The following is a 16,281-nucleotide window of genomic DNA, read 5'->3' as shown; positions in this document are numbered from 1 at the left end:
TTTTATTCTATAATTCAAACATGTCTAATATAGTAGAATTAATTTATTTATATAACGTTTGAAAGTTTATACTTATTGATACATGGTACACGCACAATAACTTAAGCAAAATGAACAAAGTAGAGCTACTTATAAAGACCAAAATTCAGCACCATAAAGACAATTCTGGTCCTAAAATATACACGCTCAAACAATTAAACGACACAACATCAAGAATCAAGAAATCAATATATGTACAATAACCACAAACTCAAAGTCGTTGGTTATGCATCTATTTTAATTTCGTTTATGTCAATATTTGATAAGAGTAAGCCTTTACTATTTTCTCTTGAAAGGGTAATATAAATATAATATTAGTTATTTATTGTCCTAAAAAGACCCAATTTATGAGGTTAAATTTTGGGAAGATTATGTATGTGGCAACTGAGTAACATTGTCATAATATTTTACGTCTTTATAGTGGATAGTCAAGGTGATAGAAAATCCCCAACCAACCGCACAAACAATCCCTTAACCCCAAAAAAATAACTCATTTGAAAAAGAGGATTGATTCTTGTGTCAAAGATATAAAAAAAAATACCAAGAATAAATAAAATAGTACTAAAAATGCATCACTATTTATCAGGAATCTAATTCCATCAGAAAATTAAAATTTAATAAAACACATAATAAATGCAGTAATTAAAGGAAATAAAAAATACAAATATATAAACACACATGCAACAAGAATGTGAATAACAACTTACTGTTTTGGTTGAAAAATTCCAGAGACTTCTCCAGTAGATAAATTGAAGTGAGATTTTTGCATAAAAATTATAGCTTTAGAAGAAACAACCATAAAGAAAGTCACAATAGTACTCCAAAAAAAAACATTTGATGAGCAACAAATAATTTTGAGCTCTACAACATGAAATCTCAAAGTCTTCTTGAATGTTGGATATTTGTCAAAAAAAAAAAAAAAAGTTGCTTCAACCAATTCTCTACCCGTAAAACTAAAAAGATACTAAGGTCTCTTTAGTTTTAGTGTAGGAATTACCATGAAAAGTATATATTATATAGTTCAAATAAGAAAAAGATTTATACAAGGTAAAATATTAATTAATTTCAAACTCCTATGTATTTAGGACTTCTTACATAGTTCATATAAGGAAAGATTTAATAACCAAAATTTTGATTGATTTTAAAGTCCTAAATATAACAAAAAAATTAAATGATAGTTTTGTCTAATACTATAATTTTTTTGAAGGATAAAAAGAGGTCATTCGATTTATTTAGTTAGTGCTAAGAGTCCTTCCCTTTGAATCTGTAAGACAGTAAAGTTATTTTTTCTGCTTAAACTTTTTATGTGGAACATATTGAAACTGTTCTTAATTTGTTATATTTGCTATATTAAAAGCATGAAAATGATACAATTCAAAAGGCGTTATTCCAACTTCAGGGTAAGGTTGCGTATAATAAATCTTGTGGTCTGACCCTTGCCCGAACTCCGCACATAGCGAGAGCTTAGTGCACCGGGTTATCCTTTTTTTATTCAAAAGTAAATTTAACGAAAGAATTAATAATATTTTATGTATATTATAGAACAAAAATAATACTCTTGGCTCAAAAAATAATAAAATAAATCTCAATAGATTGTTTTTATCCGTTACCTCTTTCACTTTTCCAATCTTAATAGATTTTAATGTCCTAAATTTTAGGATTTCCAATGTAGTTCATTCAAATAAGGAAAATTTTTAATAATAAAATATATAGTTGCATTCAAAATTACTTTTAAAATTTAACTATTAGGAAAATAATCATATGATAATTTTGTCCAATATGTAACCTATTTTTTAAGAGTAAAAAAAGCGAAGGATAATTCGCTGAGGAGTTTCGTACTTTAATATAGTATAGATAAGTTCGATGTTCAAAGAAATTGGTGATTCTTGGTTTAATTTTGTTTAAGGGTGCCATATGTAATCATATAGAGTTACAATTTATTTTTCGCATGTTTCTTTACAATTTTAACTTCAGTTTAGTTTTGGATTTATTATCTTTTGTACCCATCGACATTAAGTTAATCATATTAGTCTTCCAATTTAATTATTGGATTTAGCACCAACTTATTGGCTTCTATTATTTCGTGCATCATATAGAGTAGTGGTTATATGGCCCTTCATTTGTCTTAAAAGACATGTTTCTGATAAATCCTCTTAAAAGAAGTTTACAATACGAAAATAAAATGGATCTGAATAGTGTGGAATAAGTGTAAGGGGTTATTAGTTTATGATCGAACATTGGTTGCTATATCAGTAATTCGAACATCACATAATTAATGGCTTTCTTAAAATATGGCCAATTTGTTCCCATGTATCAAAAGATGTATATCTCACATGCAATTGTCAGCCCGGTTTTGACCCAATTTTCTCTTTTCTCTTTTTTGGACGGGGAAGGGAGGGAAAAGTTTGTGTTAGTGTCACCTGCAAGCCAAGATTTTCTTGGTACCAAATAAAGATGGTAGAAGCAAACAATTATAGAAAAGCTATTTATACTTGATGTTTCTATCATACTGTATTAATTGTTAAGTGAAAAATATGTATCGCTTAATTATGATTTATTGACAACAGTATATATGAAGACATATACTATTATGTATGCAATTGGTTTGTGTAAACACTGAGTTTGTAACTTTTCTTATTGTCATGTAGTGTTGGTGTTGTCATATCGTGTTACTTGTTGAATCTCCTAACTAGAGACTTTTATGTAGGTTTCACTTGCAAATATATTGAGTTTTCAGAGTAAAATTATTAGCAGTGGCGGAGCTAGAATTCTAGCTACAAGTTCGGCGGAACGCAGTAATTTTAACAAACATTTTGTAATTTTAACAAAAATTTCTTCAACCTCCACATATCTATTGAGTTTCTATCTTTCATAACCATGATTCACGTGATAATCTAGAGGAGAAATAGTTTATATAGGCAATCTTTTGAAGACAAAATTAAAGTCATTTTTTGATGGTTCAACCACTAAATTTGCTGAAATGACTTAAGGAATTAAAATCTCATGGAACTAAGTCCAGTGACGGACCCAAGATTTTGTGCAAGCGGGTTCAATTGGAGAAGTCCATAACTAATATAAGCAGTATAAGGCACGAGAAACAAGTTTTTTTTATCTTTACTGCTCACAATGTGATCTCGTATAAAGTCCTCTTAAAGTCGGTGCTCTATATTTTAAACAAATTTTTTCTTATTTTAATTTTAAAATCTAATTTTAGCTAATTTATTGAACTTTAACGGAAATTTTTTTTTGACCAATTTTAGAATTTATTAACTCTTAAGAAATTTGATCGATTATAAAATCTTTTTAGCATTTATAAGTAACAAGTTATCTTTTTCAAAAGAAGACAATAAGAAAAGAGTTACAAACTAAATTAAATTAACACCAATAATCAAAGAAAGAGAGCTTATACACTAAAAAAATTAAATATAAAAAAATGAAAAGAATTTCAACATAAACAAAAAAATGACAAATAATTTCAACAAATATATTTGCAAGTCTTAGCAAATTTTATGAAAGGGGAACTAAAATTACCTTCGGGAGTAAACTAAACTTCAGTATAATTTCTATTGAATTTATGTAAAGAAAATAAACTATAAAATAAAATAAAGAAAACGGAAAAATATATACTACAAGAAAAATAATTTGATTTGATTGACAATATGCTGCTATCTTTTATGGGTTTGTTTCCTTTTCTGATTCTTATTGTAATTTATACAAATAAAAATATAAAATAGACACAAAATATAAAAAGGATTCGAACACACGACCTAACCAATACTTCGAACCCGCTCGAACACTTTGTAATTTATACATATAATTTTTTGACGAAGTCACGCTTATCATCACGTGGATCCGCCCCTAGAACTAACACCTTTTGCTGATGACGACTAGTCACATGCTAGTGGAACGTTTTATTCACGTTTTACCCCTTGATACTTTGCTCTCTATGCCCTACGCGGTTTTTTAAATAAAAAAATATTTTTAAACAGAATTTTAAATAGTAGCATTTGATTAGAAATAATATTTTGTTATTCTACGAGTAAGATTTCATGACTTATCATTATGCACATATATTATTACGCCTAAATAATTTATCAGTTATAAGCAAATCTTTTGCTTTTGGATATTATGAAAATTTTAAATATATTTTTATAATTGTTTCAAGTTTTTATTATTTTGAAAAAAATATTAAAATTAAAATGCTTTGGCGCTAATGCCTTACCCCATGATAGGGAAATTCCCCACGTACCTCACACCTTTATAAAGCAGTACATGTTATTGATTCAAAATTAAGTCACTTAAAACCCCTCTAACGTGATCCATGATATGGTTAGAGTAAAATAACTGCTTCCTAATAGAGTAAGATAGTGATAGCTAGATTCATGTATTATTGCAAGATATCTTCCAATTGGACGTTCTCAATAATTGACAATAACATTATGAAGAAGCTTCCTGTTAATTGATAACCTGTCATATAAAATAGCAGTCGTATCACTCCATATACGAATAGATTAAACTATGCCAACTTGTATTAAATAATTGTGATATGATCGTCCAATAATTTCTGTATTCTTATCCTTGTTTGTTCAATCTATATCTCTACTATTACTTACTTCTTCAGGAAACTTTCTCAAGGACTCAACAAAAGAAGAAACAATGGATATTAAGCTTGGTGCTTGTATTCTCTCCCTGAATCTCCTGATTTTGTTGGTAAATCTCAATCTATTCTTCTCATTCTTAAATATTATTTTCAAGTAAGTTTGTTCAATGGTACTTCTTATATAAACTCTGATTAAAATGTTGCTACTCACCTCATTATATACAGGTTACTTATGGAACTGAAGCTAGGAAACTAGCTGAAGGAAACAATGAAGTTGTCCAAAAGACTGATGTCTTTTTCTGGATTTATGATAACCAAGGAGAAAATGGTTATCACAAAACATTTAAAGAAAATGCACAAGTTCATTCATTATCAAATAACAAGGATCTTGAAAATAAGGATGATACTTATTTCTGGATATACAATAACCAAGGTGAAAATATTCAGCAGCAAAATGGCAAGATCAAGAAAGAGAATGGTCAAGTTCATTTATCATCAAATAACATGGATCTCCAAAACAAGGTTGATAATTATTTTTGGATATACAATAAACAAGGAGAAAATAATCAGCAGAAAGCCAAAAAAGAGAATGTCCATATCCATTCATCTTCCCACATGGATCACATTGATCCTTCTCTAAGAGTTTTCTTCCTTATGGATGATCTAAAGTTAGGAAAAGCAATGACTGTCTCCTTCCCAAGAAGGGATCTTTCTTCTTCTTCTCCTAAATTCTTGCCCAAAGAAGAAGCAGATTCCATTCCATTTTCACTAAAGAAACTCCCAAACCTTCTTCAACGTTTCTCGTTCTCTCAAAATTCTCCACAAGCTAAAGCTATGGAAGATACATTAAAAGAATGTGAGGTTACACCTATAAAGGGAGAGACAAAGTATTGTGCCACATCCTCAGAGGCAATGCTTGATTTTGTACAAGGAATTATGGGAGAAAATATTCAATTCAAAGTTCTATCGACAACTCATTTCTCAAACTCAACTCCTCTGCTTCAAAAGTATACCATTTTGGATGCTCCACAGGAAGTTGCAGCTCCTAAGATGGTGGCATGTCATACAATGCCTTACGCTTACGCGATTTTCTACTGTCATTATACAATTAGTAAGAGCAAGGTGTTCAAGGTTTCATTAGGTGGTGAAAATGGTGATAGAGTGGAAGCAATTGCTGTTTGTCATTTGGATACCTCTGAATGGAGTCCATCTCATGTATCTTTCCGTGTGCTCGGTATATTACCAGGAACATCACCTATCTGTCACTTTTTTCCATCCGATAATCTAGTTTGGGTTCCAAAAATTGCTACTGTACAAGAGCTTTGAAAGAGCAGTTACACCATTTTGGCAGTAGCTTTTACTTCTCTAGCGCCTTATCTGTTATCTGTTATTGCTTGTATGGGTACTAATATTTGTATGTATCTTTTCCTGTTTTTCCGGTGTACCTCTGGTTTAGATTTCTCTCCACTAGTGGGATCTTAATAAAACAATACAATTTTCTAGCAATGGAAGTACCAGACTTGGTTTGTTGTCATAAAAATATACTTACACAATTGGATTCAGATCCAGAAACGATACAAGTTCTTGCAAAGAAGTTGGATACCTGTACATTAGTCACAACTCACAGGCAGGACAAAAAGATCTCGGAGAAGAGTTTGACAAATACTAATACAAGTTCTTGCAAATAATTTGGATTTTATAGGAACATCAGCAATTCAATATGCATCTTTGTAACAATTCAAATTAAGAACACGATTCTTTCTCTTTCTGTACTAACATTTGAGTTGTCTCTACCAATACACCGGCAAAAAGAAGTTATTTTTGAAAAGGTAAGTAAGAGCATAAAGAAGTTCAACATTTTTTTTTTTGTTTGTTTTTTTTTTTTTGAAAAAGTTTAACAAGTTTCTACTGGGTACACACTACCCTCCCAGACCCCACTAGTGGGATTATACTGGATTGTTGTTGTTGTTATTATTATTGTTAACAAGTTTCTTCGCCTCAAAGTTACTATTATTGTTTTTCTATGGTTAGCCACGAAAGATAGAAAGTTTTCACTAATTATCTCTTTTTTGCAAGGGATAATATATTATGTTACCAAAATTTCCTGAATGCATGAGTGTGGGCCTTTAAAATTTAGGCTAAAGATTACACTCCAACTCAGAATTGAAAACTCAAAGTAGCAGCACTCTGGACGAAAACATTAGCTTGGTGTTCTACTGACAAAAACGGACAGATTGTTTCAAGAACGTCCCGATTTAATACCAAGAGGAGATGCTTCATACAGGTTCAGGGCTTCATATCGAACGAGTTACATAAAGGCTCATAGACACCACAAATATGACCCTCTTTTTGCATATATATCCGTGTACCTCGAGCTCATGGGTTATTTGAATCTATGTTGCATTAGTACTTCACAAAAATAGTAAAGTTACTGCTAGTTTCCTTCTAGCTAACCTGTTTTTCACTAGCCTTGTAATAGAGCATTTTCTGCACATAGAACATCATGTATCACGCAGCTCTCACAATGTTCTCGCTCACATGAGTGATCCAGGTGAGCGAGTAGCTAGCTGAAGTGCTCAGCACTGAAATTCTCCAATAACGTTGGCTACATCAGTGTGACATAGGAAGATTGTATTGAGATTTTAGACATACCAAATATTTAACCTTTTGAACACAATTAACATATTGTCTTTGATGTATATCGTCAAAGTCAATTAAGGCTCAAAAATCACAGCTATAGATGCATGTGAGTTGTTTTATTACCATTTTGGCAGCAGCCTTTTATAAAACTTCACCAGTGCCTTATTTCCTGTTATTGCTTGTATGTGCACTAATATTTGCATGTATCTTGTCTCTCATTGTGGTTTACCTTTAAGGGCGGCTCAACAAAATTAGTGGTCTAAAGCAAATTTTAATAAGAATCCGAATTTTATACATCTACGTACATGCAAAACATATAACATTGTCTTTCTTTTTCTTTTCGCACTTATTTATAATGTAGTATTCTTACAATATATAAAAGTTTAACTTCACCTAGTAATATCATTATTTATATTAGCAAAGGTTAATTCAAGTTAATAATGTGTTAGCCATGTATTTGCAATATATTGCCTTGTATCTTGTTTAAAAAAAATTATTTACTAATATAAAGATTTGGGTAGTTTAATTCAAAGTTCTAAAATATTTTTAATGGTAAAAACTAGACATTCTTTAGTTTCGCTCTTTTTTTAATATAAATTTTGTATTTTCGGAGCCTCATAACTTTTCGGGGCCTAAGGCAAAGGCTGTTATAATCTGTATTCGAAAGTATAATTTCTGCAAAATAAAATGAAAGCAGAAATCAAAGACAGAAATAGAATGAAATGAATAACGTTCCGAGCCCAAGAAAAAGCACTGTTTCCTTAAGGAATTTAATTCCCTCACTATTGCACGAGGTTGTTGGATTAATTCCTCCAAGGATAGAACAGAACAACTATTCTATAATACCGGCAATGGAAATTACAGAACTTCGTCGAACTCAAAAAACGACAGTAAACCACACTGATGCTTATGTTTTTTCTTTTGGAAAAATAAATGCAGATATGCAGAAGAGAGAGGGGAGAGTATGCAAATTTTTGGTGGTCAGAAAGTGAGACCAAACCTTTGAATTTATAGCCAAATAGCCTGGGTTGAATAGGTGCGAAAGTACATGTTCACATGAGGTACTGTTTCTGCAGAAATATTTTTCTCTTTGATCGCAAATTCAAAAACGACCGTTAGTCGTTAGGAAATTATCTGCGAAACAAAATCCACGAGAAAAATATCAGGAAAAAGAAAAATAAATAACGGAAAACGAAAAATAAATTTGGTCCAAAAAATTACCAATCAATTATATCAATTGACCAAATACGAATCCGAATGAATCCGAAGCCGAGCGACAACGACGACGACGGCGCGAGGCACCAGTTCTTCTTAACTCTTTAAGAGCTAGAAGATGTGCTTCTCTATATAAGCACAAAGATTTTCTTTCCTTCTTCCAATGAGGGACAAAGTGCATTAGTAAAAGAAACTATTTCAAACTTTTCGTTTTCCTCCTAATCTTTTTCCTCCATTTTCCATTCACACCTCTTTATCTAATTAGATAAAAAACCCAATAATCTCCCACATGAATGGGGAATGGCTATATGAAAATATGCGCATGCATGAAAAATTATGTGATTTACAAGCAAGGATTAATTGCATCTGGATAAGTATGTTTCCATTTAAACTTTTCATAGTGAACTTATGTCGGATATACTCGGTCAATCGGTAGATTTGATATCTTTGAACCGTCGAATTTTGGTGTATACCTAGACAACCATAAATCACACAATCAACCCTTTAACCGCCTTTGGTTCTCATTGTTGTGTTCGTTTCAGCCATGAACACCGCCTGGTTCATAAGTACGTAGAGAACTGGCCTTACAGAATTCTTCTTGAAGCGGCTTACACTTCACACTTATATAGGTGATTCCTAAACGTGTTATCCCATAGATACACTATTTGATATACTCCGTATCAAACTTAGAAACTATTAAGAAGCCTTTACGTTTTATCCTTGCAACTGAACAATGTCTCATCACGAGAATAGACCAAAATTTTGATAATGTTGAACCGTCACTAATAACTTTGTTTGATCTCCTTAAACCTAGATATTGGGATCTCCAGTCTTTTAGGTAGAGTTACCGCCACAGTGACTTGTCCTCGGCCATATTCCCATTCTCTTCGATGATTTATCAACCTCCTCTCTATTTAGGCCTTTTATAAGTGGACCCGGCACATTATCTTTTAACTTTACTTAGTCAATTGTGATAATTCCACTAGAGAGTTGTTGTCTAACGGTATTATGTCTTCGTCGTATATGACGAGATTTTTCGTTATACATAACGCTTCCAGCCTTTCCTATTGCCGCTTGACTATCGCAATGTATGCATATATGAGCCACTGGTTTGGGCCAAAACGGAATATCTTCCAAGAAATTCTGGAGCCATTCAGCTTCTTCTCCAGCCTTATCTAAAGCTATAAACTCAGACTTCATTGTAGAGCGAGCAATGCATGTTTGTTTGGATGATTTCCAAGAAACTGCTCCTCCACCAATTATAAAAACATATCCACTTGTGGACTTTGTTTCTGATGACCCAGTGATCTAATTTACATCACTATATCCTTCAATTACCGCAAGATACTTACTGTAATGCAATGCATAATCTTAGGTATGCCTTAGATACCCCAAAACTCGTTTCATTGCCATTCAATGAGTTTGGTCGGGATTACTTGTGCAGCGACTCAGTTTACTTACTGCACAAGCTATATTAGGACGTGTACAATTCATGGTGTACATTAAACTTTCCAACACACGAGCATAATCAAGTTGAGATCTGCTTTGACCTAGATTCTTTGTAAGAGCCACATTTACATCAATTGGGGTCTTTGCGACTTTGAAATCTAGATACTTTGAATTTTTCAAGTATCATTTTAACGTAATGAGATTGAAACAATGCCAGTCCTTGAGAAGTCCTATGAATTTTAATTCCTAGAATTAAATCAGCAACTCCTAAGTCTTTCATATCAAACTTGCTAGCAAACATACACTTAGTAGCATTTATATCTGTAATGTCTTTGCTCATTATTAACATGTCATCAATATATAAATATACAATGACTATATGATTTGGAGTGTTTTTAATGTAAACACATTTATCACACTCATTAATCTTAAATCTATTTGCCAACATTGTTTGGTCAAATTTCACATGCCATTGTTTGGGTGCTTGTTTCAATCCGTAAAGTGACTTAACAAATTGGCACACATTATTTTCTTTTTCGGGAACTATGAACCCTTCAGGTTGTTCCATATAAATTTTTTCCTCCAAATCTCCATTTAAGAAGGCTGTCTTCACATTCATCTGATGGATTTCAAGACCATACACGGCGGCTAACACTATTAACACCCGAATAGATGTAATCCTCGTTACCGGTGAGTATGTATCAAAATAATCAAGATCTTCTCATTGTCTAAACCCTTTGACAACTAATCTTGCCTTATATTTGTCAATAGTACCATCACCTTTCATTTTCTTTTGAAAATCCACTTAGAACCCAAAGGTTTATTTCCTGGAGGAAGATTAACCAATTCCCAAGTATGATTACTTAATATGGATTCTATCTCACTATTGACTGGCTCTTTCCAATATTGTGCTTCCGAGGAAGACATTACTTCTTTAAACGTTTGAGGCTCATTTTCTAACAAAAATGTCAGAAAGTCTGGTCCAAAGGAAGTAGTTGTCCTTTGACATTTACTACGTCTTGAATTTTCCTCATTAAACGTACTTTCCTTTTCTTCTTCTCGAGGTCACTTAGATTTTCCAATAGACGACTTACATTCGTATTTATACGGATAAATATTCTCAAAGAATTCAGCATTATCAGATTCAATTACCGTATTAATATGAATGTCGAGATTTTCTGATTTATGAACCAGAAAGCGATATGCCTTACTATTTCTTGCAAATCCTATGAAAATGCAATCATCTATTTTCGGTCCAATCTTTACCCTTTTGGGTGTAGGGATTTGCACTTTAGCCAAACACCCCCACACTTTAAAATAATTTAAGTTGGGTTTCCTACCTTTTCATTTTTCATATGGAATGGATTGCGTTTTGTTATGGGGAACTCAGTTGAGTATTTGATTGGCTGTAAGAATAGATTCCCCCCCACAAGTTCTTGGGTAAACCCGAACTTATTAACAAGGCATTCATCATCTCCTTTAACGTTCTATTATTTCTTTCCGCAATTCCATTAGATTGCGGTGAGTAAGGGGCAGTTGTTTGGTGAATAATGCCATATTCCAAATATATTTCTTCAAAAGGAGATTCATATTTACCACCCCTATCACTTCTTATCATTTTGATCTTTTTATTTAGTTGCGTTTCAACTTCATTTTTGTATTGCTTGAATGCCTCAATTGCTTCATCTTTACTCTTAAGTAAGTAAATATAGCAATATCTAGTACTGTCGTCAATAAAAGTTATGAAATACTTTTTCCCACCGCGAGATGGTATTGACTTCATGTCGCAAATATCTGTGTGAATTAAGTCTAAAGGATTTGAATTCCATTCAACCGACTTATAAGGATGTTTAACATACTTAGATTCCACACATATTTGACAATTCAAATTATCGCATTCAAATTTAGGCAATATTTCCAAGTTAATCATTTTTCATATAGTTTTGAAGTTGACGTGACCTAAATGTGTATGCCATAAATTATTTGACTCAAGTAAGTAAGAAGAAGCTTGAACTTTATTGATATCAATCACTATTACATTCAACTTGAAAAGGCCCTCAGTTAGGTAACCTTTTCCTACATACATATCATTCTTACTTATTATAACTTTTTCAGAAACAAAGACACACTTAAATCCATTCTTGATAAGAACTCCAACAGAGACCAAATTCTTGCGAATTTCAGGAACATGAAGAACATTGTTTAGAGTCACATCTTTCCCCGAAGTCATCTTCAAAGCTATCTTCCCAACTCCTTCAATTTTTGCTGTTGCGGAGTTTCTCATAAAGATAGTCTCGTCGGGCCCTGCAGGAACATAAGAGGCAAATAACTCTTTGTTAGCAGAAACATGGCGAGTGGCTCCAGAATCAATCCACCACTTCTTGGGATTTCCTACCAAGCGGCATTCAGATAGCATGACACATAAGTCCTCTATTTCATCATTCTTTTCAACCATGTTTGCTTGACTCTTCTTCTTGTCCTTTTTCGGTGCACGACATTCCACAACCTTATGTCCAACCTTTCCATAGTTGTGGCAATTACCTTTGAACTTCTTCTTGCTCGGGTAATTCTTTGAACCAGACGACTTCTTTCTCTTTCTGTTGCTTGTAGACGCTTTCTCAATAATATTTGCTCCCATTATTGTTGAGTTACCATGAGACTTCTTCTCAGCAGCCTTGTTGTCCTTTTCAATCCGTAGACGAACAATAAGGTCTTTAAGCGTCATCTCCTTGCGCTTATGTTTCAAGTAATTCTTAAAGTCCTTCCACAGCGGAGGCAGTTTTTCAATAAATGCCGCAACTTGAAACGCTTCATTTATGACCATACCTTCAATCATAAATTTATAATTAGTAAAATAATCAATATCTTGAATAAGAATATTGACTCTGTTTATACCTTCAGCAAGGAGGTCATGAACAATAACTTGCAATTCTTGGACTTGCGTTATGACAGATTTGCTGTCAACCATTTTGAAATCTAGAAATTTGGCGGCTACAAACTTCTTAAAGTCCAGCATCTTCAGTCTTGTACTTCTTTTCAAGAGCATTCCACAATTCTCTTGATATTTTTATGATGCTATAAATATTATACAAGTCGTCTTCCAAGCAACTTAAAATATAATTTTTGCATAAGAAGTCAGAATGCTTCCATGCCTCCGTGACCACGAATCGCTCATTTTCAGGAGTTTCTTCTCCCAGAACTGGAACGTCCTTGCTGATAAAGCGTTGTAAACTGAGTGTGGTCGGGTAGAAGAACATTTTCTGCTGCCAACGCTTAAAGTCCACACCGGAAAACTTTCCAGGTTTTTCTGCCGGTGCCATCGCCGGTGCATGAGTTGTGTGACTTGAAGACGCAGTAGCCATTGCAGCAGAACCATTGTGTTGTTCTGTACTTGTTGTCATTTTTCTGTAAAAGAAATTGACACAACCAGAATTAGTAAGTCAGTGAAATTTTTATATCTTCAAATCGAATACAACCAACTGAGTAGAAAATCACAAGAATGACTTTAATCTCCAAAACGAGAGTAGAAAATAAGATGAACACAGAATATAAAAAATATTAAATTCCTTAAGCTTGTTATAATCTGTATTCGAAAGTATAATTTCTGCAAAATACAATGAAAGTAGAAACCAAAGACAAAATAGAATGAAATGAATAACGTTCCGAGCCCAACAAAAAACTGTGTTTCCTTAAGGAATTTAATCCCCTCACTATTGCCTAGGGTTGTTGGATTAATTCCTCCCAGGATAGAACGAAACAACTATTCTGTAATACCGATAATAAAAATTATAAAAATTTATCGAACTCAACAAACGACAGTAAACCACACTGATGCTTACGTTTTTGCTTTTGGAAAAACAAATGCAGAAATGCAGAAGAGAGAGGGGAGAGTATGCAAATTTTCGGTGGTCAGAAAGTGATACCAAACCTTTGAATTTATAGCCAAATAGTCTGGGTTGAATAGGTGCGAAAGTACCTGTTCACATGAGGTACTGTTTCGGCAGAAATATTTTTCTGTTTGATCGCGAATTCAAAAAGGACCGTTAGTCATTAGGAAATTATCTGCGAAACAAAATCCGCGCGAAAAATATTAGGAAAAAGAAAAATAAATAACGAAAAATGGGAAATAAATTTGGTCTAAAAAATTATCAATCAATTGACCGAATCCGAAGCCGAAGCCGAAGCCAAGCCGAGCGACGACGACGACGTGAGGCACCGGTTTTTCTTAACTCTTTAAGAGCTAGAACATGTGCTTCTCTAAATAAGCCCAATGATTTTCTCTTCTTTTTCCAATGAGGGACAAAGTGCATTAGTAAAGGAAACTATTTCAAACTTTTCGTTTCCCTCCTAATCTTTTTCCTCTATTTTCCATTCACACCTCTTTATCTAATTAGATAAAAAAACCCAATAATCCCCCACATGAATGGGGAATGGCTATCTGAAAATATGTATGCATGAAAAATTATGTGATTTACAAGGAAGGATTAATTGCATCTGGATAAGTAGGTTTCCCTTTGAACTTTCCATAGTGAACTTATGTCGGATATACTCGGTCAATCGGTAGATTTGATATCTTTGAACCGTCGAATTTTGATGTATACCTAGACAACTATAAGGCACACAATCAATCCTTTAACCGCCTTTGGTTCTCATTGTTGTGTTCGTTTCAGCCATGAACACCGCCTAGTTCATAAGTGCGTAGAGAACTGGCCTTATAGAATTCTCCTTGAAGCTGCTTACACTTCACACTTATATAAGTGATTTCTAAACGTGTTATCCCATAGATACACTATTTGATATACTCCGTATCAAACTTAGAAATCATTAAGAAGCCTTTACGCTTTATCCTTGGTACTGAACATTGTCTCATCACGATAATAGACCAAAATTTTGACAATGTTGAACTGTCACTAATGACTTTGTTTGATCTCCTTGAACCTAGATCTTGGGATCTTTAATCTTCTAGGTAGATTTACCGCCACAGTGGCTTATCTTTGGCCGAAGCCGAAGCCGAGCCGAGCGACGACGACGGCGGCGCGAGGCACCAGTTTTTCTTAACTCATTAATAGCTAGAAGATGTGCTTCTCTATATAAGCCCAAAGATTTTCTTTCCTTCTTCCAATGAGAGACAAAGTGCATTAGTAAAGAAAACTATTTCAAACTTTTCGTTTCACTCTTAATCTTTTTCCTCCATTTCCCATTCACACCTCTTTATCTAATTAGATAAAAAAAACCAACAAAGGCTTAAGGAGCCTCACTCTTGAGCCACCCCTGTTTACCTTTTGTCTAGCTTTCTTTTCGGTAGTGGGACATTAATAAAAGAATAAGATTTGCAGCAAATGAAATTCTCAGACCTGATTGGTTATCATAAATTTTTTGAGTTTGCGGCAAAGTTTGCAACTCAAAATTGCAAATTAGAAACAATAAAATGTCCAGTAACTAAATGCAAGAGGAAGATATTGTAGATGCTAAAATCTACCTGGATCTGGAGAGGCACTGGCAACAAATATCGTAAATAATTGTGTTTACCCAAAAAATCAGATAACGTTAAATTTGTGTATAGTTCTAAGGATATGCGATATAATTTGACACAAATCATATAGGGAAATAGAAATATGAGTGTTCCTGGCTATGAGAATGGAAATAGCGAGCAAAAAAATGAATATAAGTAGTGATCTTTTGTTACAGTGTATTCTGCCTGCCATCTTACAAGGATCCCCCCTCCTTTTATAATAGAGGGATCCTACTTCATTTATAATAAAATAAAGCGTACAGTGGAGGACCCATGATAAATTGTCTCTTCCTTGATTCCCGCCAAGATTTCCTTTCTTGGTGCGGTTGTAACAGCTCTTGTCTGTGAGCTCGACACTGGCTCGGACTCGTTATTGGGTCGAGCCCTCGGTTTTGGCTTGAGTTCGACCTCCGGGGTAGGCGTAGCGCATTTCTGACCTCGAAGGAATTCCTTGCGGATCGATTTGGTCACGGGCTCGATAAAAGTATCGAGCTGACTCCTTGATCAGCCTTCGAACTCGAGGCTCATTTGTACTGCCTTCGGAACTCATCCTAAAATCCCACTCAGGTTGATTATCATTCGAACTCGATCGAACGTAGTAAGGCAGAAATCTATTTCGACCGTATACAAATAGTCCCCTCGTTTCTCAGAAAGGATGTGGTGAGAATCAATATGAGCTTCGACGGTTCGATCGGGTTATAAGCTGATGTTTTCACAGGGCTCGATCATGACCTATGTGATAGCTGTCCCATTGATTTAGTCTTTTCAAGGTATTTAATGCGTATCAGTCGGTGGTCGGCCACCTCTGATATTGAACCGTCACGAT

The 16,281-nt window shown here is 33.7% G+C and overlaps 1 protein-coding gene across 1 annotated transcript; it reads left to right on the top strand.

The window, feature by feature from the left end:
- The first annotated feature begins 4,534 nt into the window (after positions 1-4,534).
- On the top strand, positions 4,535-6,083 carry LOC104101327 (BURP domain protein USPL1-like). Its single transcript, XM_009608765.4, has 2 exons — positions 4,535-4,749; positions 4,865-6,083. The coding sequence occupies exons 1-2, from the start codon at positions 4,696-4,698 to the stop codon at positions 5,963-5,965; spliced, it is 1,155 nt and encodes a 384-aa protein (XP_009607060.1). The 5' UTR covers positions 4,535-4,695; the 3' UTR covers positions 5,966-6,083.
- The last annotated feature ends 10,198 nt before the right edge of the window (positions 6,084-16,281 follow it).

The sequence above is a fragment of the Nicotiana tomentosiformis genome, chromosome 1 (genome assembly GCF_000390325.3).
Source record: "Nicotiana tomentosiformis chromosome 1, ASM39032v3, whole genome shotgun sequence".
Taxonomy (NCBI): Eukaryota; Viridiplantae; Streptophyta; class Magnoliopsida; order Solanales; family Solanaceae; genus Nicotiana; species Nicotiana tomentosiformis.
Note: the sequence above shows the minus strand (reverse complement) of the source record. Positions and strands in the feature narration are given on the sequence as shown.